We start from the raw sequence: 27584 nt of genomic DNA on the forward strand, positions 1-27584 counted from the left end.
GTTAGTTGCTGTGCCCTTAGTGGCATGATTTGAATTAGTGACCTAGAGGTCAGAGGTTCTATATCCCATTGCCTGATCCTTGCATGTGTATTTTATTATGAATATTTTATCATTTGATAATTCAGCTAAAAAGTTATGTTCTTCTGAAAATCCCTGCAACTCAAAGGCATGCTGGACTGCACTGCTCTGCTACAACTGAGACTTTGAATGAGATCTGGTGACAATGGTGCTGGCCAGGAGATGGAAAGCTTTGGAACAATCCAATTTTCATTACAGAGACGTCCCCAACAGCTTTCTCTTGAGATGTGCTGGAACTAGCACCTTCACATGGTCCAGGGGAGAGGTGGGATATGGGAAAGGAGTAAAAGTGGGTGGATAACAGTTCTTTGCCTCACTGGCATATCCAAAAAAATCTGTAAAAACTTGTTTTGGGTCAAACTGAAAATGACATTTTTCAAAGTCTCCATTGACTGAAAAATTTAAAAAAATCATTTCTGGGTGGAATGAAAAGTATTAGTTCTTTCTTGATCATATTGTCATATTTTTGATGTTCTAAAACTAAATATTAAAGGAAACTTTTTAACAAAAGTAATTTTGAATAGAAGAATTACAAAATTTTGGACTTTTTCCTCAGAATTTGCCTTTGTTTTAGAAAAAAAAATATTGGGCAAAATTGAAACAAATTTATAAAAAGTTTTAGTTCCTGCATTTTTCTCTGGGAAGAAAAGCTTTATGTGAAAATTTCCCCGCAGCTCTAAAAAAGATGTCTTAATGTTTGCCAGCTCCTAAAGCATTTGTCTTGGTGCTCTAATAACTAGACTCAACATTCTACAACTCACATTCAATCAGTCTCTGGAAAAGTTTATTTCTGAGGGACTTGGACAACTATTAACCAGACATCAAAGAGGTGGGTGTGGAGCTGGAGAAGGGACTGTGAAATAAAGGGAAAAGGGTGGGGGAATTATTTACTACAGGTTGAACTTCTCTAGTCTGGCACTTTCAGATGGTGCTGGACCAGTGGTCTGGCATGATTTTAGTTAGCTGGATGTCTACTTATCATAGGCGTGGCTAAATTGCCTGTAGTCCCATAAAGTTTGCTTACAGTCACCTAACCCAGCTCTCAGTGTTCTTAGCTCTAATTTCCCTTTAATTGCCTTCTACGAGCCCAGTAAGCAATGGAAGTGTTGGTAAGGCTGCTAGACAATATTGACCCCCCCCACCCCCCAGTGGTTTGACAAATTCCATGGTTCAGCACCAGTCAGGTCCTGAAGGTACAATACGAGAGAAGTTCAACCTACACCAAAAATAGATAGTGAACACAGAGCTTTTCAGACAGTCCAGTTTCTTTACAGATGTAGGTTACTCAAGACAATAGTGATGCGTATTAACAATTAAACTGCTCAGCTCCCATAGAACCTTCTAGTCAAGCTTAAAAATCATCCAGACAGAGATTTTCAGAACCTATCCATTTGTACATTGCATCTCACCATAGTTTATAAGATACCAAATAAAATCACCTAGCAGCCTAGAGTGGAAATAATTAATTGTTTTTGAATCAGTGAACCCTATGGGGTAGAGGGCCCCACTCTACATCAAGCTAGGGCCAGGGTTCATAAGGTGATTCTGTAGACACTATATAAGTGTATGTTATCACTGCAGCTGGAGGGGTTACTGCAGCAAGAGTAGACACACTGGCATTAGGTTTACCTTAATAAGATGGCTCAAATTAGCAATGCAGCTGTTTCCCCTCCCTAACCTGTTAAGTCTGTGCAGTATCGTCTGGTTGGGTGTTATCAGATCTTGCAGCTTTGACAAGATGTAAAATTGCATTATTCCACGGGCGAACCCGTTAAGCATGCAGTATTTGGAAACACATCCAAGCGGTTAATCATTTCTCTCTTTGTCTGGTTCTTTATGAAATTCAATTAAAAATCAATCACAAACATTTTCGCAGGAAGGGACAAGAAACATACTTAATTTAGGCTGGTCTCCAGCCATTAGGGCACGTCTACAAAACCAAAGCCAAACCAAACCAAAAATGCAGCAGCCAGCCTCTCAGTCCTGGTCACCTCCCTCAGCCTCACAGAGCTTGTGCTACTGGGTTAAAAGGAGCAGTGTAGTAACAGAGAGGTAGCCATGTTAGTCTGTACTGCAACAAAACAAAATTTGTGCTCAGGCTGGAGCCTGGGCTTAGATGGGTTTTTTGCACTGTAGATGTACTGTTAGAGACCAGACTGAGGGTACATCTGTTGTACCTGGGAGATTGACCTGGTCAGGGTCCATCTTCCAGGGTTTGATTTTGTGCATCGACAGTCGACCTCTGTTCTCCTCAGTCTCGCGAGGAGTAAGGAAGGTTGAAGGGAAGGTTCCTCCCATCAAGCTCCCTCAGGGCAGATGGCCACGTAAGTTGATCACAGATCTGTCGATTCCAGCTATGCAATTGCCACAGCTGGAATTGTGTATCTACGATCAACTTTAAGGTTTAGCGTAGACCAGACAGAGCCAACGTGAGGAGCAGGTTATCCCACATCTGCTACTGCGGGGTCCTGACACATTCCTCTGAACCAGCTGGTGCTGCCGCTCTCAGAGACAGGATACTAGACTAGCCAAACCCTTAATCTGACCCTTCCTAAATTCCTCTGGAGCCCTGATCTGAATCTGGCGCACTAGTTACAGAGGCCTGGGGGGGAGGCCAAGCAGGCGAGGGAATTCCATTCTTCTCTTCTCGGCTCCTCTCCCAAAGGGAACAAACCATAAACGCAGCTCAAAATACCTATATCTGCACTGGACGCTATTGATTTTTGAAGGGAAGCAATAGTCAGTGGCGAGTGAAATAGAGCAAGGGGCTGCCAAGGTTCTTACCTGTGTAGTCTTCCTCCTCTTCCACTGCCTCCATCTGGGTCTGGAAAACTGCTACGTTAGAGGGCTCTGGTCTGGAGGTTGCAGTCTCCAGCATCCTCAGTCGGGAGTGCTGGGGACTGGTCGTATTGTAAGGGTGTTCAGCTGTTCCACAAAAAATAAGACTCCATTCCTTTAACTTCCCTACAACAGATAGAACAGTCACAATAAAGTAACGTTTCCCCTTTCTTTAGCGTCTTCCGCCCCTCAAAGCCCCTTACAAACATGGATCAGTAAGTCTTCAGACAGCTGCAGTGAGATAGGCATAAGTTTACCCATTTCATAGATGGTGAAACCGAGGCACACAGAAATAAAACTAGTTGAGGAACACATAGAAAGGCAGTAGTGGAAACAAGGGACAGAACTCCAGGAGCCCTGACTCCCAGCAGAACTGCCAGGAAATGTCATACAAATTTCAGAAGCAGGGTACAAAAGTAGCCAAGAAAGCCAAAACAAGATCATTCAGTACAAATCTTTACTAGACCACAGAGCCTTTTGGACTAAATTAAGGTAGCAGTTCAAGATAGCCATGGAATTTTTAATGCTTTAACTCCTGTGTGACAAATTACAAGTTCACTAGCTGCTTAATTACTAAGCTATGAAGAAAGTCATTAACCTAGAAGCTATAATTTGAGATAAGGACATTTGTTTTTGTATTATTTCCAAACACAATTTAAGATTATTTTCACAACTGTTTTCCACAGTGATCGAAACAGAATTTTTGTTTCCCTATCATGAGAGTTTTTTTTAAAAACAGGGCTAGGCAACCTACACTATTGGCTTGAATACAAAATAACCTGTAACAGCAACGAAGGGTCCTGGGGCACCTTATAGACTAACAGAAAAGTTTTGAGCATGAGCTTTCGTGAACACAGACTCACTTCATCAGATGCTGGTCTTGGAAATCTGCAGGGCCAGGTATAAGTAAACCAGAGCAAGGCTGGGGATAACAAGGTTGTCTCAGTCAGAAAGGGTGAGGCTTACTACCAGCAGTTGATCTGGAGGTGTGAACCCCAAGGGAGGGGACGCTGCTTCTGTATTTAGCCAGCCATTCGCAGTCTTTGTTTAAGCCTGAGCTGAGGGCGTCGAATTTGCAGATGAATTTTAGCTCAGAAATTTCTCTTTGGAGTCTGGTCCTGAAATTTCTTTGCAGTGGAATAGCTACTTTTAAGTCTGCTACTGTGTGGCCTGGGAGATTGAAGTGCTCTCCTACCGGTTTTTGTATATTGCCATTTCTGATATCTGATTTGTGTGCGTTTATTCTGTTACGTAGAGACTGTCCAGTTTGTCCGATGTATATAGCAGAGGGCATTGCTGGCACATGATGGCATAAATTATATTGGTAGATGTGCAGCTGAATGAACCCACGATGTTGTGGCTGATCCGGTTATGTCCTGTAATGGTGTTGCTGGTGTAGATATGTGGGCAGAGCTGGCAACGAGGTTTGTTGCATGGATGGGTCCCTGAGTTAGAGTGACTGTGGTGCGGTGTATAGTTGCTGGTTAGGATTTGCTTCAGGTTGGCAGGTTGTCTGTGGGCAAGGACTGGTCTGCCTCCCAAGGCCTGTGAAAGTGAGGGATCATTGTCCAGGATGGGTTGTAAATCCCTGACGATGCGCTGTAGAGGTTTTAGCTGAGCACTGTAGGTGATGGCTAGTGGTGTTCTGTTGGTTTCTCTCTTGGGCTTGTGGACCATCAGCAGATCACTCCGGGTTTGCTCAGGACAGTGGTAATTTGCATGAAATGGAATGAATAGACTCAGGAGTGAACGAGAACACGTTATATGGCCTTGTGAAGGCATTTGCAGCAGCAGGAAGGGTTTACAGTTGCTGACATCCAAATATTTTGGTGTTTTGTTTCAACAGGTTCCTCAGGCCATATGGGATAGCACCAAAAAATCCACCCGCTTAAAATCATTTAAAGTAAATATTGACGCTGGGCGGGGGGGGGGGGGGGCGCGGCGCTGCACATATTAAACAGGAAACCTTGAGGAAGTTTTGATTGGGAAAAATTCACCATTAATCCTCCTGTTCCTAGAATAAATTCACTCTGAAAGCGGTTAGGGAACTTCTGGCCATTTTGCTTGGTGTGTGGTGGTGTTTAACCTCTCCCTGCAGGGGATGAATTGGGAGGAGGAAACATGGATCCTTGCCCTGCGCACACTTTCATGTCTGCTTCCCTTTGCACATAAGTGGCCCCATCATAGGGTGACTGTCCGTCCGTCCGTCCGTCCGTCCCGTTTTCACCAGGACAGTCCCATTTGTTAGGCAGGCGCCCCACCTTTTCATTAGCAAACAAGTGAATTGTCCCATGCAGTGACTCCCCCTGCAGAGCTGCCCTTTCCTCACGTCAGTGCAGCTGCAGGTAAAATCAATCAGGAGTTAGTCAGCCAGTACATGCAGGAGAGGGAGCCGGGGGACGGCCACAGAGGTAAGGCAGGGTATGTTGGGAGTCAGGGTAGTGGGTTTTGTCCCCTGCCTAAGATTTTAAGGGGGACTTGATGCTCCAGCAGTGGTGGGCAGTGCCTCCATGGGGCAGCAGCCCCTGTAGCCAGGGAGACCACTGGGGGGAGGTAGCAGCCTCCCATGCAGCCGCCCCACCCCAACGCCCCCACAGGGAAACTGCCCCCGCTGCCAGGGAGCTCTCCCATGGAGCAGCAGCACCATTGCCAGCACCCCAAGGCCTGGGGCAGCCACTGAGCTCTCCTGTGGGGCAGCAGCCCCATTGCCAGTGTCCCGAGACATGAGGCAGCCACCATCCGCACCTGGGGTGCCCCCTCCACCCGCAGGGTGGCAGCCCCATTGCTGGCACCCAGAGGTGTGGGAAGCTGGGGCTCCCCACTGCTAGGGAGCAGCCCTGTTCCTGGTGCCTGCAGGCGTGGGGCAGACAGGAGCCACAGCCACCTCCCCCCACAAGCCGGGGAGTGCCCTTTCTCTCCAGCCCTCCGCAGGGCTGCATCCCCACAGCGTAGCCACTACTGGAGCCAGGAAACATCCCTGCATCATTCCCAGAGCCTGGTGGAATGGGGCAGCAGGTGAACCCCCTGCCCCCTTCCACAGAGCAACCACAGCAGCCCTGTTCCGGCACCCTGTAGCATGGGCAGCCAGGGAGCTGCACTTGCCTGGTAACTGCAGCCGCCCCTCCCATCCCATATTTGGCACAGGGAAATATGGTCACCCTCAACTTCAATAGTCTTCGCCAGCAGGACATGCCACCACTCTTAGAGCCTTGGCCAGGGTATTTTTTTAATCCCACTCCCACACCCGCTCTTCAGTGCCAGTTCCCACCTGAATTCCCACCCACATTGTTTCTTGCATTTTTATCCCCCTTAGAGCCGGCAAATCCCTCCAGGACAGATTATCGCAGTAAGAAAGCAGTTTTGTGAAGCTTGTAAAAGATTCATAATTCATCAGTGTGCACATTATTAGAGAATTTGAAGTAGGTGGCGTATTCAAAACCATTGAAGTGAGTTGAGCTTATTATTAATAACTCGTTCCTGTTATTTTTCAGTGTGGAAAGTTATGTGCGCTATTTCGTGGGCTGAATGACGTAACTCCTCAACAATGTCTGTCCTTAAGTCCAGTGATTTTGTCAGGCGTCCATCATGCAGCAAGGCGCTGACTCCTGTCCACCAAGGATAGCTCCCCTCGGCACATTACCTAGCACCTCACTGTCTGTTACTGTTATTTATCTTCACTATTTGAGGCATAGCAAGATGAAGGCCTTGTCCGCACGACCGACTTTTATTGACAAAACTAGTATTGACACCCAAAAGTCGACCAAACAAAAATTTCCAAACGGTGTCCACACTTGCTTCCTCTGTCAACAGATCATGTCCGCATTGGCAGGTGTCCCACAGTGCCATGTTGTGGGAAGGTGGAACTGATCCCCGTGGAGCTGACCCCTGAGCATCTAAGGTTCTGAGCTCTCCCACATCCTCCTCAGCTGCTGGGAGTGGCATCAACCTCCCCCTGCAGCAGCAGCAGCAGCCGCCGCCTGCCTGAGGCTGTGTTCCTCATGCAGGGCAGCGCAGAGCACTCCGATGCTTTGCTCTCTGTTTGTTTTCCAATTGGAGCAGCTCCCTTAGCTGTCAGGTGCCTCTTGGAGCTTTGCAAGGGGCAGGGTGCAAGCCTGCAGGGCAACAGAGATCAAAACATCGAGCAGAGCCATCAGGCAGGCATTGTGGGATATTGGAGGAAGCCAGTTCTTTTGACAACACAACCAGCAATGTCTGCACCAGCCTTTTGTCCACAGTAAAGGCAGGGGAGAAGGGAAAAAAACCAAAAACATATCTCATAGGAGCGGTGGATTTTTGTTGCCAAAACTGAGCCTTTTTTTCCAGCACGCCTTGCATTGCAGTGTGTGCCTCGTGTCGCTTTGTGTCCATAAGGCAGTTTTTGGGAGATAAAACTTAATAGTATAAACAAGGCCTCCTCAGAGATTAAGGTAAGAGATAAATGAACACAGGTTTTCCAACTCTCAAGCCATTGCCCTATCACGGAACATCCTTCTCCTCTCACTGCTGCTTTCACTTTGCCACTTTATTCTCTCCTACCTGTGGCTCTAATCTGATGGCTATTGTATCTGCTTTATCTGCAATATTTTTCTGGGGGAGGAGCATCTTAGATTATCACGTGACAGATGAATTTCGTCAATCTTTCCGGCATAAATAATTTTATCAGATTTCATTGCATCGAGTCCTAAGAAATCTCAGGACGACATCTATTCGAGTCCCCTGTTTTCAGGCTGCACCACGTAAACCTAGGCCATCCCAGTCAGGTACTTTTCTAACCTGTTCTTAAAAGCCTTCAGTGATGGGGAGTCCACAAAATACTGAGGTAACCTGCTCCAGTGTTTAACTATCCTGATAGGTAGAAAACATTTCCAGTTGTTTAAATTAATTCTCCCTTGCTATAGACTAAGGCAATTGCTTCTTGTCCTGCCCTTGGTGAATGAGAACAGCTGACCACCAGACGTAGGTCTGAATACTGGTACCTAATTTTAAGCACCTACATTTGAAACTGCTCAGCAGCATCTTCTGTATTACAGCATTTTCCCATTAGAATCATGGCAAAGTTTTACCTGACAAATCCAGCTGAAAGCGTAACTCTAGACCACCAGTGGTTCCCAACCTTTTCACTAATGTGGCCCCCAATCACGCCCCCAACCATTGGCAGACCCCCTTCAAAGCCAATTCTAGATGCTATGTACACTTCATTGAATGAAAAAGGAAACCACAGCATAGCTTTTCGGACAGCAATTAATAACATTATTGATCGTAACGTTACAGTTTATTTAAAACTTATTTTCTAATAATTTTTATTTATCTTTCCACCCCCATCTCCAACGGATCCCCTGCAATACCCCCAGGAACCACTGCTCTAGGTGTTCTGGGTATGTTCAAATGTTTGTATCAAGTACAACACGGTCAGTGAATGAGCAGGACTACTGCCTGCACTCCAACCATCCTACCCAACCAGTAGCTCACAGGCTGGGTGGTGATGATCCAGAAAGACAGTGGTGTGTGCTCACCTCGCCTCTCAGGGTTGCGCATGTGGGATGGTGTGTCGTGGATCTTCAGAGTCCATTCCCCTTCTGCCTTCTCCCCCCAGCAGTGCACAGTCATGAACTCCCAGTTCTTAAATCCTTCGTTAGACCTATCAAAAACCCTGCAATTGGAAAGTAGCACTGAAGCGTTTACTCAAGACAACTAAACAGGTCACGCTGCTAAGTGCTAAGAGATGCCTCCCAAGGGCTTGTCCACACTGCAGACTTCACAGGAGCAAACTGCAGAGCGCACTGGGAGTGCTGCACAGCGCTGATGCAAACTAAGCCGTGCCTGGCTTGCTTTACCCTCGTGCGGTTTGAAAGAGGACCAGGTTACCAGGAACTAGGTGCCTTTAGCATGTGTCCGAAGCCTCCACACGGGGCAGTCAGAGTGCAACAGTTTGCAAAACTCTGCAATTCACCCCTCTGATGTCCACACTGTGGGTAACACCCATCCCCTTTGTGATGGCCTAGGCTGCCTCCCCTACTCATCAGAACCCATGTGACATCTCTGTGGCTACTGCAGCAGTGGCTGCCACGGGCAGGTAACATGAAGCAAGTGTTTCATATACGTTAGCTATTTTAGAATGCAGTTCAGCAACTGGAATCAAACAGGATTGCCAACGCTAAGAGACCAGCCAGTGGTTTGAGAGCTCTTGATCTAATCTCCTGCTACTACGTGACCTACGACACCAAAGCACACAGCATTATACAAGTAAGCTACCCAGGGACTCTGCTGGTAAAATGCCTCCTGGTTACAGAGAGAAATTAAGAACCAAGGCTTGGAGGGTTGATTATTTATTTTGTAATGATTAAACATTCCCCCCATCCCCAGTCCCCTTCTCATGCAGGATATCTACCCCAAGCCCTGAGCATGGGACGTGATTAGACAGGCGCTATACTATATAGGCCTCGATCCTGCAGTAGGCCCCGCACTGAAGTCATTTCCAAGCACACCGTTGGAACTGTATTAATAGCCATCTGCAGATGGGTTCAGGGCAGCAGCACGCCCCACCCGAGTGCGGCCAGGGCCTCATATCAGAATCAAGCTCGTAGTGTATTTCCCAGAAACTTGGGGACCGTGTATTCATCACATCAGCCCCTCCGCCTTGGTTGTGCCTCCCTGCTCAGGCTCCCTCAGAACCAGTAGGAGAGAATCTGCCAGACCAGGAGACATCAGGCCTCACACTCACCTGAGGGGAGGCACTCCTCCTGGCTGCCATCAGCTCCCCACAACCAGGCTGCCTGGGAGACTCCTCTCCTGGTGGGGCTCCCTGTTGCCAGCCTGGCTCCCCGCTGCAACAGGGCTGCCAGCAGAGATCCCTGGCCCTAGCCTGGCTCTTCACTGTGGGGCTGTTGAGGGGAAGCCCCAGCCCTCAGCCCAACTCAGCTCTCTGCTGCTGGGGATCCCTGACTCCAGCTCAGCTCAAAGGCATTATGGCTGCTGGCAGGGCTCTTTGGCCCTGGCAGCTCTTTCTGAAGGCTCCTGGCCTGGCCCCCCTGCATCGGGGCTCCCTGATCCCAGCTAAGCTCCCGGCCAGGGCTTCCTGCAGCTGGGGGGCTCCCCACTACCAGCAAGAGCAGCCTACTGGGCAGCTGGGGCTCTCTGACCCAGGTGCTGTCTGGTCCAGCAATACCCATGGTCCTGCCTGACGAGAGTGTGCCAGACAAAAGACTCTCAGCCTGTACTAGTGTCTAGCCCAGGAATGGGCAACCTAAGCTAGCGAGTGGGCATTGTGAGGGGCCCTCCACCACCTCAGTGGGCCACAAGATTGTCATAACCAAGACAATCTCCTGGGACAGGGTAATTTTGCTCATTGTACTGGTGTACCTAGAATGGGCAGGGTGTGCTGACTGAACCGTAGCAGGGCTTCAATTGGATGCAGAGCGAGCACCCGGCTCTCCCAGTCAATGTTGCATGCAGTCAGCACACACCTCACTTCACGGGCCCTTGCTTTGTGTGCATGACACTTTAGTAACACTGGTAGGAGAAAGACGACATGGATGGAAACCAGCAGAATCTGGCAACTATGTATGTTGGCCAAGGTAAACAAAAGGTCTCGAGGGCCACACACAGATCCCTGATGGGCCGCAGGTTGCCCATAAATGGCCTGGCTGGTTAGTCCCCTTCTGAATTTTTCCTCTTGCAAAGTGTAGCACTTTGCACTGGTCTCTACTGAATTTCACCTGGTCGGCACCAGACCGTTTCTCCATTTTCTCAAGGTCACTTAACTCCTCTGAAGAACTTGAGACACCTCCCACCTTGGTGTTCACTGAAGACGTCTAAGGATCCTCTTCACTCTGTTATCCACCTCACCAAAGGAAATGCTGAATAATACAGGACCCAGCACAGAACCCTGGGGCACTCCACTCGATATGTCCTCCCAGTTTGATAGTGAACCACTGACAACTCCTCTTTGACAACCACCCATCAAACAGTTCTGCACCCACCTTACAGCAATTTCATTTAGACCACATTTGCTCATTTGATGTCTGAGAGTGGTATATGGGTCCGAGCCAAAAGCCTTACTAAAATCCAGTATGGGGTGACTAAACTTCCCCATCTCCAGATGTCCAGTAGCTTTGTCAAAGAAGGAAATTCCGTTCACTTGGCATGATTTGTTTTCAACAAATCCGTGTTGCTGTTGCTGTTGCTTATTACCCTGTTATCCTCTAGGTGCTCACCAAATGATTGTACCATTCTTAGTTCCTGGATCTTTCCAGACACTGAAGTTAGGTTGACAGGTCTATAATTCCCCAGTTCTTCTTTGTTCCCCTTTTTAAAGGCAGGCACTATATTTCATTCTGACATTTTCAAAATGAACCATTTCAGCTTTTTGTTGCAAAGTGACATTTCGTTAAGCTGTCCGCCCAATTCCCCTTCCAGCCTGACATTTTTCAGGTGAGTTCTGTGCAGATTCACCACCTCCCAGCCACGCAGACAGAGGGGTAGAGAGGGACAAAAGAGACAAGTTGCCCCTTCCTTTAAAAGGACAAGCTGGAACTCCAAGGTAGCCAGTCCCAGGCTAACCCCTGGGGCAAAGCTCTGGCCAGGCCCAGAGGGTTCTGCATGTCTGGCGGATAGTGCTTGCCTCAGCGGCACACTGTGATGCTCCATACAGCCTCTTTCCCCTAAAGGTCACAGCCTGTAGAGCCACCCTCATCATTGGCTACCTCACAGTTTGGGGTGGAACCCCTCCATAGTCCCAGATCCCCCTCTCAGGGGGAAACCCTGCAGTGGTGTGGGGAGGGTTGGGAGGGGATCCCCAAGCCTGCCCTCTATTTTGGGGTTCCAGTCTAGGGATCCTAAGGCGACAACAGACAGGGTTTCCCCGACTTCCAATATGACAGTTTATTCCCTGGGCCACTCCCTCGCAGGACCTTTCCTCTGGTACTGGGCAAGACCATCCTGCTCCTCCACAGTATTCCACCTTGCCCACAGTCCTCAGCTCTCCCCCGTGCACCACCCTGGGCTCCTGCCTCCCTGCAGGGAGACCGTTAAACCAAACCCCAGCAGGCTCTTACGGGCTGCGGGGACACTGATTTGCCTGCTGCTTCTGGCAAGTTCTCAACTGGCCCCAGGTACCTGATTGATTGCGTTGCACTAGGCTTGGCAAGCGAGAAAGGGTGAGGAACAATGGTGGGACAACCTCTACTCCACCCTGGTCCAGACCTGCTAGGGATATCAGTCGGCAGCTCCTTCGCAGAGCTGTGAACATGGGCATGTACCTGGTGTGGGCCACCGCCATCCCCAGTGCCTGTCCCTTCTGCGGCATGAGGGGGAACCTGGCACATGTACCCTCACCTGTTTTCTTGTTAGCTGTCCCAGGCAATCAGTTGGGCCCTGGATCCAGTAGCCCCTCCCACTAGTCTGAGGAAGGGGCATTAGCAGTGGGCAAGCACAGGCCCACCCACTTCCCAGCATCCAAATAGTACTCAGGGAAGAGGAAACTGTTCACCCAGAGCCCAGCATCTCTGCCTTCCATTAGAGTGCAGCAGCCACCTGGTCTAGATCTGTCACCCCTGGTCCTGCACCTGCTGCTGCAACAGCCTGGCAATATCCACTCTGGTGTTCTAACCTTCTCGCCAGGAGCTGAGACTCTGTCCCTGATGGAGAAGTTAAGTTAATCTGCAGGTCCCCACGCCGAGGATGCTCAATGCTCACTCGCACGACAACGTGCTCCAGGTACACCACGCGCTGGTCGTAGTGGTTGCCACAGGCGTCGGTCACGGTGGTTGCATGCAGAGTCTGGTCCGCAGGGATGTCTCTAAAGAAGGAAGGAGAGTTTGCAATGGAAAGGAAAGCAGTGTGCTATCGCTGGGGGACTGAGTTACACAAGGCACAGAACAATGGCCGTAACTGAGCTGGCCACGTCGTGTTCTATGAGGTCAGTTCTTGCTGATGCTCCTGGGCAGCAATAGAGTTTGGTTCATCACAAGGTGCCCCCATAGGCTGTCATCTAGTGAGGTCTCCGCGAATGAAAATAATTTACAGCCCACAAAGAGCCATCACTCCCATGCCAGCACTGGAGAAGTCTACAAGGGTCAAATTCAGGAGTGGATGGAGCCACCAACTCCACCTCAGCCAGCAGCACACAAGCATCCCCAAAGAAATGGGCTCTGCAGTTGAGGAAGAGTTCATGGGTCCCACAGAGGTTCCCCAGACCCAGTCCTCCAGACAGTAGAAGTGACTGTGTCACACTGTGGCAGAGTGTCCTGTTCCCAGACACAAAGGCTATGTCTACACTACAGCGATCTGTCGACAGAAGTTCCTGTCATATCTTCCGACAAGACTTCTGTTGACGATCACAGCCGCACACAAAAGCGGATCGCTCTGTCAATCTTCTCTCTCGACAGAGAGTTGCCAGATTGCCCAGTGACTCTCTCAACAGAATGGCCAACCGGGTGCACAGCAAGCAGGGCTGCCCGGTGACCCAGAAGCCCTGTCAGTTGACAGAGGGACTCCTGGAACACCCAGATGGGCCTTCTTGTTGACAGATTTTGTCAAGAAAGAGGTGCTGCCTCCTGGGGGAGAGGTACAAGGCTGTAGACAAAAGTGCTGAGTTCTGTCAACAGTGTAGACGCTCTGAGGGTTTTGTTGAATAGAATCTACAGCACTTGGCTCCCTGCAGTTCTCATTCCCGAGTGAAAAGAAAGTCCTGCACAGAGAAAGCACAGGACACATGTTCCAAAGACACATTTTCATTTTGAAGATTCAGCAACATGTGCCCTGGAGGTGTTGATCACACAAGTGAAGTGGCCCCACAGCTGCTCTGAGAACGCTGCTTTACAGCCCCGGCTCCACTGACTCAGCCTTTGCTCATATCAGTTGCTGGATCCCTTAGAAATGAAATTTTTAAATTTAAGGGGCCGCATTCGTAACTACACCAAACCGTCACCACTCCTCAACGGTTAACTCCCAGCGGACTGCTCAGCTGTGTGCTTAATGCGTAAGTGATTAGAACAAGTACCCCCTCCCTGCCGGGTTGCTGCTGAGCCATATGCTTCAAACATTTGCAGGGATTACATAGCTTGGTTTTATTTTGGCTTAGTCATAAAAATAATTTAAATCATTATAAACAGTGCTATAATTCTCTGGGAGGGCAGGCAAAATATTAGAAAAACATTATTTGCACGCACTGGGAATGGACTTCAAGAGGCTCCTTTCTCTTTAGTACTTGTGTCAGAATTAGCAGTCTTGGCTTGTTGCAAGTATTTGTCAGCTAGTCCTTCTGGTGCAAAGTGACAGTAACATGGGCATTTTGGCATGGGATTTTACGTTGACAGACTCCGTGTAGAGCCATGGTTGTTACATATTAGCTGTATTATTGTACAGTAGCGTCTGGATTTACGCAAGGGTTGAGTTCCCGTGCACCTGCACGTAATTAGAATTTTGTGTCGGTCGAGGGGCTTCTCTTTGGTGGAAGGCATGTTCTGCAGCCAGGGAAGCAGCAGGAGGACGTGGAGCTCTTTTTGGAAGGGAAGTCCTGGGGTTAGGGGTGGGGCAGCTGGGGAGGGTTAAGCCTGGCAGTGGGTTAGGGCTGCAGGAGGGTGAGGGGTGGGAGTTGAGGTGGGGTTGCACGTGGGTGGAGAGGTTGAACCAGGGTGGTGGTGGGGGGTTGAGATACAGCCATACACAGGGGTGGTGAGCTGGAGCCGTGCTTGCGGGTTGAACTGGGGCTGGTGGGGGGGCATTGAACTGGGGCCGCGCGTGGGGCTGTTGAACCGGGATGGCGGCGGGGTCTAGCCAGAGCCTCATGTGGCGGGGGGGAGTTGAACCAGGGCCACATGTGAAAGGTGGTGAGCCGGAACCAGAGCCAGGCGCAGGGGTCAGGGGGTGAGCCAGAGTCACAAGCAGGGGTTTTGAACCAGGGCCAGAGCCGCGCACAGGGGGTTTGAACTGGGGGGGGGGGGCATTGAGCCAGAGTCATGTTTGAGGGGTGGTGAGCTGGAGCCAGAGCTGGGCGCGGGTGGTGAGTGGGGCTGGGAGCGGGGTTTGAACCAGGGCCACGAGGTGCCAGGGCAGTTTGATCCAAAGCCAGGGGAGCGGGATTTTGAGTTGCACGTAACTCGCATTAATTTGAGTTAAGCACAACTTGAAATTGTACATTTTGAGGGTTTACTGTCATATCTACTCATGGACCAGCACCGGGGTAGGTGTTGTATAAACACAGCATTAAAAATACAGTCCCTGCTTCAAAGAGCTTCCTACCTAGGGATAAGACAAGAGTTAAGGTAAGGTTACACCAGGGCCTGGGTCTTTGGCTACTCAGAATGTCCCAGCTTTTCTCCAGTTATTCTTTAATCACCCATCACATCAGAGCACTCAGGGTGCTCTGAATCCAGCACAAAACTGAACATGAGGCCGACCAAGGATCCCTGAAATTTATTGGTGCACAAACATCCAACACTGTTAGTTCAGGTTCTGCCACCCTCGTGACACAGAACCTGAACAACTGCATCCAGGGAAAAGTTTTGGAACAACGGGCAGCACGCTGCAGTTCCACATTACATTGTACCTGACGAGCTGTAAACTGTTCCTATGCGAGCCCTGAAAGAAAAGCATCTAGCCAGACCGATTTCCAGCCATTTCCAAGGTTCAGGAAGTTTACTGGCCTTAGTAATGAGAAACACTGGACAGCACCATGAGGCCAAAACATCTCACCCTGCCCAGGGAGGCTTCAGAAATGACTTAAGGCAGCATGATAACGGCCTGAAGCGCTAGCACGCCAGCTCTGCTGGGGCCATCACCCACAAGAAGAATGCTGTGTTTATACTCAGGGAGTGGGCTATAGAATCTGAATGCAGCTGCACTTGACTTCAGGTAGACAACATGCCCACCCGCACTCAGACCTGGCTCATCACCAGGTCTCTGCCGTATTCGCGCCAGGATTCCTTCCTGAACGCACGGCAGTTGCATCCAATAATGCTGCAGGGAATCAGGCCCCCCCAACTGCAAGATGGCTGATGGGGCTGTGATGGGGTGTGGTCACAGACCCCTTGGGATGTTCCCCACTGCGCTTATCAGGCCACTGACACCCACCTTCCTCCTCTCTGGGGCTCCCCACCCACCCTGCCCTGCTGAACCAGGTCCTCTGCTCTCCCCAAACGAGGCACAGAGATGAGGTTAGCTCCCCCCAGCCCATGCCATTGCACTGGCCTGCACTCACAAACAACCCCTTGGAACGTTCCCTGGCCTGTTAATGCAGCCCCTGTCACCCAGCTTCTTCCTCTCTGGAACTCCCAGGGGGCTTGTCCCAACCATAATGCGGGCAATAGACTGGAAATGGCTTTATTTATCCTGTGGGTCTGGGAGGTGGTTGGTTTAGCAAAACACGTAACCCTGCCACCTGCTAGAGGCCTCCATCCTGGAAGTCAGTTTTTTCCCTGGGAGTAGCAGGACATGTAAACAAAGGATGCCCACCTAGGGGGAAAGCCTAGTTAAGCAAGGGGAGTCTCAGCCCCTTGGTCTTCAGCCGGCCTTGGAAATTGCCGAACACACCCTCAAGAGAAGCAGAAGGGCTTTCATTGACCAAGGGGCTTACCTAATGAGCCCTCCCTCGGCAAATCTTTTGCACAGAGAGAAGAGGATTTATCGGGGGTCTTTATCCCTTGTGGGGGTTGGTTCCCTGGTGCTGTGCCCTAGAACTGACCCTTCCCCAGAGCTGTGCTAATTAGCATCTGCATTGCTCTGAGCCGGGGAGGATAACCCCAGCTCTCTGCCTTGCCTGGGGAGACTGGAGGGTCTGGCCCAGCTGGACAAGGAAGTGGGGAGCCCCCAGAGTGCAGGAAGGCAGGTGTCAGTGGCCTGATCAGCATACTGGGGAACGTTGCAAGGGGTTGTCTCTGATTGCACCTGATCAAAGAGGCACTCTGAGGGGCAAGGCAGGAAGAAATTTTGGGAGACAGCTCAGCTGACTCTTGGTTTCCCCACAACATCCTGATGTGACATAATCATCTCCCAAGGCAGGACCTTGCATCCATTCTGCTATGGGAGGAACATTCCCTACAACAGGAGAAAAGTTCTCCTTTCCAGAAAAGGATGTCAGAACCCAGAACCCTAACAAGCGTCTGCTTCCTCTAACATGTCTCCTTCCTCTCCACCTTCAGCTCCCTCTGACAAACGGTCACCTGGCCTCCCCCCTAGGAGAAATATGGTAGAAGGATAGAACTTAGCCACCCAGATGTGTAGCCTGGAATGATGGGAGCCGATTGTCAAACCAGGCCTTTTGCTCTCTTGTCTGTTTATGGCTCTTCTTTGTAGCCGGTGTAAATTTGTCTGCTTGCTGGAGTGGGACTGTGTTTAACTCACTCAGTGACCTAGCACATCTCTGGGATTTCGAAAAGAATCTCTGTGCTTCCCTCTCTCCGGCGTGTAAGTGCTCATGCACAACACAGATGTTTATATCCTACACTCACACCCCGGGTGGGAGAATGGGTAGGTGGGTATATGGAAATCTTCTGAAGTTGCCAACTCTCAGGAGTTTGTCATGAACCTCAGAATTAGTTTTCATTAAAGCCTCAGCTCCTGGAGTCAAGTGATGATTTCAGCCTTTATTCTTAATGAAAACATAAGTTTCTAGCCATCACGACTATGGAGAATGCTTCAAAATGTGACCCCCACAGCTCCTAAAGGCTCAAAAAGCAGAAGACTAATGAAAAGAACAGCAAATCTATTATTTTTACAGACTGTCCTTATTTTAAAACCAATCTCCTGTGTCCTTTTGAGTCTGACTCCTGATTTCTGATGATATGGGTTTGGCAATAGAAGATTCACGGCCCCTCTCAGAACGATATAGCTTCCTGAAAAATTAAAGCCAAGCCCATTAAATCACTCATTGTAGCTTTGTCTTATTTTTCCATCTCTTTCCACACACTCCAGTTAAGCCTGGAGCCAAAGGGGCTGCTAATGAAACAAGAATCCAGGAGCTTGCTCTTCGCTTGCCAGCCTCAGCTGCGTTTCCTTAGTTCGTGTCTGGACACCACACCAAGCTAGTCTTGCTTTGTTTTAGTTACTCTTTGTTTCCTATTATTTCCCAGCAAAGGGTAACAGAGCAAGGCTCTCTGCACTGCAGTGCATCCTCCTGGAGCTGCAGTCTGTTCAAGGGTGCAGTGGGAAAGGTGGTTTTGAACTGTCCCCAAAGTTGAGGCTTGCCAACTTTCTACCCCACAGAACAGAACACCTTCGCCCAGCTCCTGTCCCACCAGCCCTTTCTCTGAGGCTCCGCCCTGCTCAAATCCAGCCCCCCTCCCTCTGTCGCCGGCTCTTCCCCTGCACTCCTGGGCTCGCTTTCACCAGGCTGGCTCCGGGGTCAAGGTGTGGGAGGGAGGGAGGAGGGAGGAAGGGCTCTGGCCGGAGGTTTGGACTCTGAAGCTGGACAAGAATGGGAGGTGGGGGTGCAGTGCACAATGGGAGGGGGCTCCAGGGCTGAGGCAGGGGGCTGGCGTACAGGTTTAGGGCTTGGGGTGCAGGTTCCAGGATGGGGCCAGAAATGAGGGGTTCAAGAGATGGCTCTGGGCTGAGGCAGCTGGTTGAAGTGCAGGAGGGAGTGAGGGCTCCAACCTTGGGGCTTGAACTCTGGGATGGGGCTGAGGATGAAGCATTTGGAGTGCAGGATTTACTCCAGGCTGGAACTGAAGGGTCTGAAGGGCAGACAGGGGAATCAAGGCTGGGCAGGAGGTTGGGGTCTTTGGGGAGGATAAGCACTGGCTGGGGGTACAGGCTCTGTGGCAGGGCTGGGGATTAAGGGGCTGGACTTCAGAAGGATGCTCCAGGCTGGGGCCAAGGACTTTGGAGGGCTGAAGGGGAATCTGGGCTAGGGGAGGGGGTTGAGGTGTGGGGTGGGGCTCAGGGTGCACACTCCAGGTGACACTTACTTCAAGCAGACCCTGGAAGCAGTGGCATGTTCTTCCTCCGGCTCCTATGCAGAGGTGTGGGCAGGTGGCTCTCCAAGCTACCCCATCCATAGGCACCAACCCCACAGTTCTCATTGGCTGTTGTTCCCAGCCAATGGGAGCTGCAGAGCCGGTACTTGAAGTGGAAGCAGCATGCAGAGACACGCCCCCTTTGCACAAGAGCTGCGGGGGTGACATGCCACTGCTTCTGGGAGCCACAGCAGGCAGGGAGGCTGGCTAAGCCCCATTATGCCACCCAGTGCACTTTTAATCTCCCAGGCAACGGTGCTGACATGAACCAAAAGGGTCCCTTTTCTACAGGCCATTCTGGTAAAAACTGACACCGGGCAACCCTACCAAAGATCTGAGAGTTACAGGTCACCAACGTGCATTTTATTATTAATTGTTATTATCGGGACCACGTTTCCCCAGGGATTGAAATGAGCATCTATAGGGGATTAATTGTGCTAGGAACTTCTTTGACTACAACTTTACAACTGCTTTGCCATCTTTATTTTCTGCAATAAAATCAGGCACTTTAGAGTAGTGAGCCATTGGTGCTGGAAATGAGGGCGTGTCTTGCCCAGAATTTTGATTCTTTAAGAGCAAATAGCCTGAGCTGCTCTGACAGATACAGCTGCCAATATTTGTCATCCATTCCCTAAATGGGAAACATGTTTATATGCCTGTTTCTATTCACGCTGACACTTAAGTGCCTGGGCTGACAGAGATCTCCTGGACCAGAGAAGAGAAGAAGGAATTTTTTGATAAACGGCCTGCCTGATCTCAGCCTTCTGATGGGGGTGGGGGATGGATGACGACGGACAGCTGGACAAGCAAGAGGGGCAACTGCACACTGACCTGGCATTTCAAAGGGGCCCGGAGCTCTGGCCCACAGCCACTGCTACTGAAGCAGCATTGGCAGCTGGAGCCCCAGACTGCTTTCATATTCAACTCACAGCTTTGATGGCTGGGGTGGGAGGCCAGGGGGCTGTGCCAAGGGCTGACTGCCCACAGCCCTGCCCCCTTCACCCGACCCCTACCCCACACACACACATACTGTCTGGGCCCACGGTGGCTGTTGGACTCTCTGACCTGATCCAAAGCCCCCTGAGTAGGAGTCCTCCTGCTGATTTCAACAGGCTTTGTATCACCCCTACAGAAAGCATGGCAAGGCCTACCCATCATGCACCCGAGTAGCCCTCAACTGGCCTCGAAGATGGCAGAGCACACACCTAGCCTGCCTTTGCTTCCAAAGTCTTCCCACTGTTTGCAGCAAACTCTGCACACAAGGAGAGCGAGCCAGCAGAACTTCAGGAGGGATTAATGGTGCATTTATTAGCAAGACTTCCTACCCCACGACACACACACACTGTAGCGAACACACGATACTGTCCCATTCCTGCCTCTCCCATTTTACTTCGGTACTTAACATGCCAGCAGCACAGCGTGCCCCGCTGTGTGCATTCGGCTCTGATTAAAACTTTACTCTTTAATCCAGCCCAGGACAGCACGAGCCCCAAAGTCCAGGGGTTAAACCCGACATGTTCTAGGAAATAAGGCTCAGGTTTTTAACAGCGAGTGTGATTTTTTTTTTTCCAATGGTTAATCCATTGAGGGCACTGTTGGCTTCTTCTCTTAGATCAAGAACAGACGCCTTTCCAGGACATATACTTGAGGCTAACACAAATGATCAGGTTCAGTACGGAGCCGCAGGCTGAAATTCTACGCTCTGTGTCATGCAGGAGGTCAGACTCAAAGACTGTGTTCAGCCTGGCCTTAAATCTACGAATCCAGCACTGGCCAACCCGTGGCTCTTGAGCCGCAGGCAGCTCTTTGCTCAACGAAACGTGGCTCCTGCTCAGAGCCGTGCGCCTGGGCTGCTCACCGCCACTCTGTGCATGAGCCCCGGCGCCTGGAGGGAGAAGCGCATGGCTGTGGCAGCGGGGGTGGTGGTGGCTCCGGTGAGTCCCAGGCACTCGGTTGGGGCAGGGGAGGCTGGGGGTGCCTGGCTCTGGGGGAAGAGAGGGACACTGGGTTACAGCAGGGAGGCTGGGGGTGCCTGGCTCCAGGGGAGGGGGATTGGGTTAGAGCAGGGGAGCTGGGAGTGCCTGGCTCTGGTTGGGATAGGGCATTGAGCCACATATTATATGTTTATTTTTATCTCGCTAGAGATCGATATTATATATCTATCTAGATTGAGAGATAATCAATATATAATACGTGGCTGTTTACACTCTATTCACAGCTATTTTGTCTCTTAGGTCGTGTCTACACTAGCACCTCCCTTTCAAAAGAGGGATGCTCATGAGACACTTTGGGATACGCTAATGATGTGCTGCAAAGAATATGCAGAGCCTCATTAGCATAATGGCGGCTGCAGCACTTCGAAAGTGCCGCTTTCAATCACGCAGCTCATCCACCCGGGGTCCTTTTCGAAAGGACCCCGCACACTTCAAAATCCCCTTCTTCCTACAACCAAAGAGGAATAAGGGGATTTCAAAGTGTGCGATGTCCTTTCAAAAAGGACCCCGTGTAGGAGAGTGGCAAGCAATCGAAAGCAGCACTTTTAAAGTGCCGTGGCTGCCGTTATGTTAATGAGGCACTGCATATTCATTGCAGCGCCTCATTAGCATATCCCAAAGTGTCTCATTAGCATCCCCCTTTCGAAAGGGGGGGTGCTAGTGTAGACATAGCCTTAATCTCTTAATGGGTGGCCACCCTTGTACTATTCTGTGTGTAGCACCCAGAGGCACTGAGACCTCATCTGGGGTGAGTGAAGTATCTGCTTTACAGCCTCAGCTGAGAGCCAGCTGGCCTTTAGCTGACGCAGTAGAGTGCAGGGCTTTAGTCCCTATGCTGGCAGGTTCTATCCCTGGGGCCAGCAACCTGGGTCTGTCGGTGTTACAACTGGTGCATTGGCTGGGAGGAACTGCTTGGAAGGTCTCAGAAGCTTGGGATGCACTTTCTCAGCCCAGGGAAGCGTGTAGTACCCAGAGGCACTGAGACCTCACTACAGCCTCAGCTGAGAGCAACTGGCCTTTAGCTCATGTGGTAGAGTGCAGCCCCTATGCTTGCAGGTTCTATCCCTTGTGCCAACAACCCGGGTCTGTCAGCATTACATATGAAAAATACATCTGGCGCCGATGGCCAGCACAAGTTAGATAAGAACTTCTGCTGCTCTGCGTGAGGCTCAGTTGTTGGAAAGCCTTTCGGCTGTGCTCAGATGATTACACCAATATAATCAAGACAGCTTTTGCTCACTGTTTTAGCCCACAGCCCATCAGTCTTTGATTTCACAACACTGCTTGCAGCACGAATTGTTCCAGAATCCTTTCCCTTGTGTCCAGCTACCCTAATGGAAGATCCCTGCTACTCCATCTGGGATAACTCTTCACAGGGGAAACCGAGCATACCGCAAGTGAGGCACAAGGGAACTACAGTTTGCAGGCATCAGTCTCGGCCCTTCTTTGTGACAGATTGGAATGTGAGTCAAGCTGCTAGAAGGTGGCCTCGTTAATGGCATCATTTCAAACAGATTCAGATCAAACTATCATCACGCACTTATGCGGTAATCCAGGCTGGGAGCTGGCACGTACCTAGTCTATTTGATGGCCTTATCTCCAGCTTTTTGCCATCAGCCTGTATGCAGCATCTGGAGCACCACTAAGGGGAATTGCTGCAAAAGCTTCTAAATAAGTTATGGGGATTTCAACAACAAGCCACCCACTCTCTCCCCAGGTTACAACAGTTCTGACAGCGCTGCAAATCCCTGCCCAGTTGTAACTCAGAAAAGAGACAAAGGTCATTGGAATCCTCTGATCTTTGTTCAACGACAAAACCTGGCTTCACTTTCTAGATCGGGGTGGCGTTTTTTTGTTTTTTTTTTTCCCCTCAGACTGGAACAAACTGCCAGGCAAGCTCAGGACTCTGCTGTCCCAGCCACAGATCTTGCTGCCTCTCCTTCTCCCCCCGAGGCCGGCAACTTCCTCACTTCCCTGATCATGGGCCATCATTAAGGGGCAGATCCTGCAGATGCCCAGGAGTAGCATTTGCTTCCCTTTGTAGGCCTTATAGGAAATGCTGTCAGGTTTCGGCCACAATGTAGGAGAACCTACAGCATTCAGAAAAAGCACTACATCCCAGGAGACTCACCATTAGGCTGCCCGAGTAGACAATGCCGTGTTCAGAAAGAAAATGGCAGAGTAAAGCAACAAGTCATTGCCTTCTTTGGTCTCTTCTGAAGAGTCAGAATCACAGCTTTCATTTAGGAATAAAAATACACATCTAGTCCTTGTGGCTGCAGAGTTATTTTACAGGTTCAGAAACCAAAAGATTCCAGCATTGTACATTATTTGTTCAAAAGTCATGAGGCAGGTCTCCCAAAGTCATGAGACTGGCTTAAAAATCATGAGATTAAAAAAATACATTGTGGATTTCTATTAGTTGCCTTTTAGTTTCTGAACTTTGCTGGTACACTTGCTCTGCATTCCAGGCCTCCCTCTGCAACCACGAGAGCTAGAAACTTACTTAAACAAATAAACTAATTAAAAAAACCAAAAGCTTCTGAGGGTCTCGTGCCATCACATGACTCCAGGAGCTGGGGCTTTCAGAAAACCACCATCACAAGACTGAGGATTACTCACTAGCAGGCCACTGTCCAGTGTTGAGTTGGACAGGTCTGCTGTTCTAAGAGCTGTTCCCTGTGCAGAACTGAGACAAAACTCAGACTTGAGGTTGTCTGGTATTGGAGAGTGTGTGGGTGTGCAAGGAGGGGGAGGATGAGCACACTCTTCAAAATGGCTTCCCCAGCACGGCATGATCTTGCACACCCCATGGATATGAGATCCAGCCAGCAGGGCAGGGTCAACCACAGAGTGTAGTTTACCTCCACGCATGGTGCACATTAATAGGCGAGTATTAGAAACTGCAACTACAAGTGATTAAGGTGGAGGTTACACCTTGTCTGCCCCAGCGAGAACACTTATGCCATCACATAGTCCTGTGGAAGGGGGGGGGACATGTACAAGTTAACACTCACCTGGCTGTCCTATCAGAGCTTCCAGTGCAGATATGCTGGGTGGGGGCTGTTTTCCATCTCTTGGCTTCCATTACAAGAGCTGCTGCGTTAACTAGGCCGTATCCATATAGATGGCTAACTGAAAAGAGAGGACGACTCAGAAATCTACCTCCTTAAAGAGTCTGAAAGTCACTTATGGGGGAAATGTTTTAACTCTGGCTCTTGATGTCTCAGAGGAAATAAAATATTAAACATGCAAAAAAGGATCCAAATTCCACCCTTTCCTGTGGCACAGGCTCTACTGCCTTGGAGAAATGCTTCTCATTAGATCCTTGAAGACTCTGTTAAGTATTCTGTGGCACTCCTCTCGGATTCCCCGCCTCAAAAGATCTATGAGGGAGCAGTCTAGTACTACAGGCTTTCCCATGATCTTGTTCTACATTTGGCAAGAGATTGGTCTAGTGACTGAGGTCACTATGAAATCTACGTGGGTATTTATAAAGTACCTGGCACTGAGCTGACGATCTCATAAAACATTAATGAATGTCTGTATCTATCCTCACAACACCCATGAGGTAGGGGAATGCTAATATCCCCAGGCACAAGGAAACAAATCGATCTGCGGCCGAGTTATGCACCCAAGCTGTGGCAGATCGAAGTCTTGAATGCAGTCAGTGCCTTAGCCAGAGTCTTTCTTCAGTGGTTCTACAGCACAACATTTAACTAGGGACGAGGCAGAGTTTTAATCTTTGCTTTCAGCAGTGACATTCTAACTGGTCAGGCTAAAGGTAAAGGCAAAGGCATCAAGCTTTGGGGCTAACCTGTTACTAACCATGTTTTACTGAGAACTATTTGTTCTCAAACACCGGATTTCCACTTCCATCCCGCAGTGCGCCCCAGCGACCACCACAGACAAAAGCTGGCAGATGCTCATGTTGCACAGCTCAAGAATATCTACTGATAAACAAGCTTTTGCAAAGATGATCAGACTGCAGATTACACACTGACATTCAAAACTGACCAGCCGATCGGGGCGAGAACAATCAAGACAGCAGCACGCAATGGCCGAGGGAGCCCTTCCAGGGCAAACACTTTTGTGAAACAGATTTGTACTAGCACTTGCGATATCCATTTTTATGGGAACACTCTTGCAAATAAAAACTTCTGTATTCAAACATTTGCAAAGGAGTGAATGGAAGGTAAGGTGAAGCCCAGCAAAGTGAACTTGTAGGTGGTAGTTGCAAGAATCTTTTGTTGCTTATGAGATGTTCTGTGGACGTGAATGGGTTTCAGCTCATACTATGGAAGATCTTGTAGTTTCCACTCAGAATCAGGGACTGTGGTGAAAGGTGATGAATAAACCATCCACTGATTGCAATCTAAGAAGGCTCCTAAAATCATTTCCTACATAAAAAATCTCAGCATGAGGTTCAGTGGCAGAGAACACCAGCGTGAGCTGCACCTAGACCTGTCTGTCCTACTTACTGCATGTACTACGTCTGCGTGCTGTGCTGTTGAGAGGTTAATGAGCTATATTTCTCTGGGCCAGGCTCAGTAACAGTCCCACTCACCTCCTACACAGCAGAGCTTAAAAAAAAGGGGCTGTTGAAGTTAGATTGTCGATTGGATTCTACACTAATCCTCCCACTTGGAGGTGGTGCCAGTTAATCACACTATCCCAGTGTGCTGAACCCATTGTTACGCTGCAGCCATTCTCCTGAGTGAGTAATGAAACTGGGAGGATGCTGGACACGTTCTCTCTCCTTATTGGACACGGCTATTTTAGAAACTGCCCCAAATCCTTTCCTCATGTGCATTAGACTCCCACTGGCACTAGTTGGAATTACAACTGTATTCCAAGAGCAGAGGAGAACTGCAGTGCTCTCTGTGGGTACAAGGCCTATATGCAGCGCTAGGAATGTCATGATGTTCTTGTAAGGGTGTGTTCCACACATGCCCAAACTGATGTTTCATTTGATAAACCCGGGCCCCACAAAGCCTCAACGTGTCACCACAAGGTCGTGACATCTCCCAAAGTGTCACATGCACCAGGGCAGAAACGACACTGCCAGCCACAGTATTCCCCACCTAGATTTCCACATTGCAATCCATTTTACTTCTGGGCAATGCTCCCTCTACGTGTTTCCTATTCAGGTGCGGAATGAATGTTCCTACGTGCACTGAGGATGAGCGGATGCGCACCACCCACAGAAACACACACTGCCACCTGGGGGACACTCTGCTAATCAGCTGGACAGCACCTAAAACTCCTGAGCGGCTGCCCAAGCACTCATCTTACAGAGAATGCTGCTCCAGGAGAGATTCTGCATCAAAAACATTAAAAATTCTGCACAAAGTGTTTTAAAATTCTGCAGAATTCTTCCTGATGTTATTTGTCAGAACAACCCTATACAATCATGCCATTTTCAATCATTTTGGTAATGTATTTTACAATACCTGTCAGCAACTATACCTGAAACAATACAGACAACAATTAAAAAAAAAAAAAAAGATTCCCCCCAGGAGCAGAGAGCTGAAGAACCCCCTAAAACAATTCAGTCCCTATCTCTCTTCCTCCTCTCGCTCAGTGACCAGCCATGGGCCAGATACCCACACCCTATCAGCTCAGGGCCCAACCGTGGGGCACCCCATGGCCCAGATTCCAGCACCCTTTTTCCTGCAAGCCCAGTTGCAGCTGGTTCACAGCTTCCCTCAAAACATGCCAGGAAGTGGAGCTGTTGGGAACTCTCCAGCCCTGTCCCTCCCCCAGTTCAGCATTGTCTTCTATTTTCAGTCTGGACAGATGGGCTCTGCTGGATTCAGTGGCTGCTAGTGGACTCTGCAGCACCTGTGCAGTGAGGACAAAGGAAATTCTGCACAGAACATTAATTCTGCACAAATTCTGCCTTGGGCAGTGGTGCTGATGTACTCCCATTTGCACCCCACGATGCTCAATGTCCATACCTCCAGCCTGCCTCACCTTTGCGTCCTGCTCCATTTGTCTTCCAGTCATTCGCTTTCAGATGCAGGGGCCTGGATGTTTTCACAATCAAATGCTGAACATCTCGCCAGGTCAGCGAGGGGCTGAAATAATAACAATGTGAAGAAACAAAGAATTACAGGAAGCCTCCCACGTGCCATGTAATAGCTGTCAATCAGCTGAACCCTGTGGGTTGCATTCAAATTTGATTTTTCTGTAGGGCAAACACAGGGCTGCATGGAAAAGAAAGCAGCAGTTACATCTCCCATTCCTTGACAAAGGAAAGACAGCATCATCGAGGGCATGTCTTCACTACAGGGAAGATCGACCGTGCCCTGCCATGATCAATCTTCCAGAGATCCATTTAGTGTGCCTAACAGGGATGCACTAAATCAAATTTACTGCCCCTCATTAAGAGTAAGGGAAGCAAACACTCCCATCGAGCTCCCTTAACGGAGACAGTACAGAAGCCTGATTTAAAGTTTGTAACTAATGCAGCTGGAATTGCATTCCTTAATTACACCTTTGGCTTTAGTGTAGACCTACCCTCAGTGATAGATGTAAGAGGGCTTTCTTCCCATTTAAATTAAAATTCAGTCCAAATTGGCTATTTAAATGTTATGTGTATATTTAAAAGGAGCTTGGGGTTGGGGAGGGGTTGGGAAGGAGAGTTCCCCTTAGGTTAGAACGGTTATTGAAAGTTATCCAAATTCTAGAAGAGCTGCAATGGGATCAGGACATGCAA

General features: G+C 49.5%; 1 protein-coding gene across 1 annotated transcript in view; it reads right to left on the reverse strand.

Moving 5' to 3' along the window:
* Positions 1-27584, reverse strand: part of PCSK6 (proprotein convertase subtilisin/kexin type 6) — a 119153-nt gene that overhangs the window by 18823 nt on the left and 72746 nt on the right. Inside the window, exons 10-14 of the mRNA XM_075006445.1 lie at positions 26840-26943; positions 23881-23998; positions 12524-12712; positions 8430-8566; positions 2863-3042 (exon numbers count right to left, since the gene is read on the reverse strand). Coding sequence (XP_074862546.1) covers positions 2863-3042; positions 8430-8566; positions 12524-12712; positions 23881-23998; positions 26840-26943 — 728 coding nt within the window. The remainder of the gene's footprint in view (positions 1-2862; positions 3043-8429; positions 8567-12523; positions 12713-23880; positions 23999-26839; positions 26944-27584) is intronic.

The sequence above is a fragment of the Carettochelys insculpta genome, chromosome 12, assembly GCF_033958435.1.
Source record: "Carettochelys insculpta isolate YL-2023 chromosome 12, ASM3395843v1, whole genome shotgun sequence".
In the NCBI taxonomy this organism is placed as follows: Eukaryota; Metazoa; Chordata; order Testudines; family Carettochelyidae; genus Carettochelys; species Carettochelys insculpta.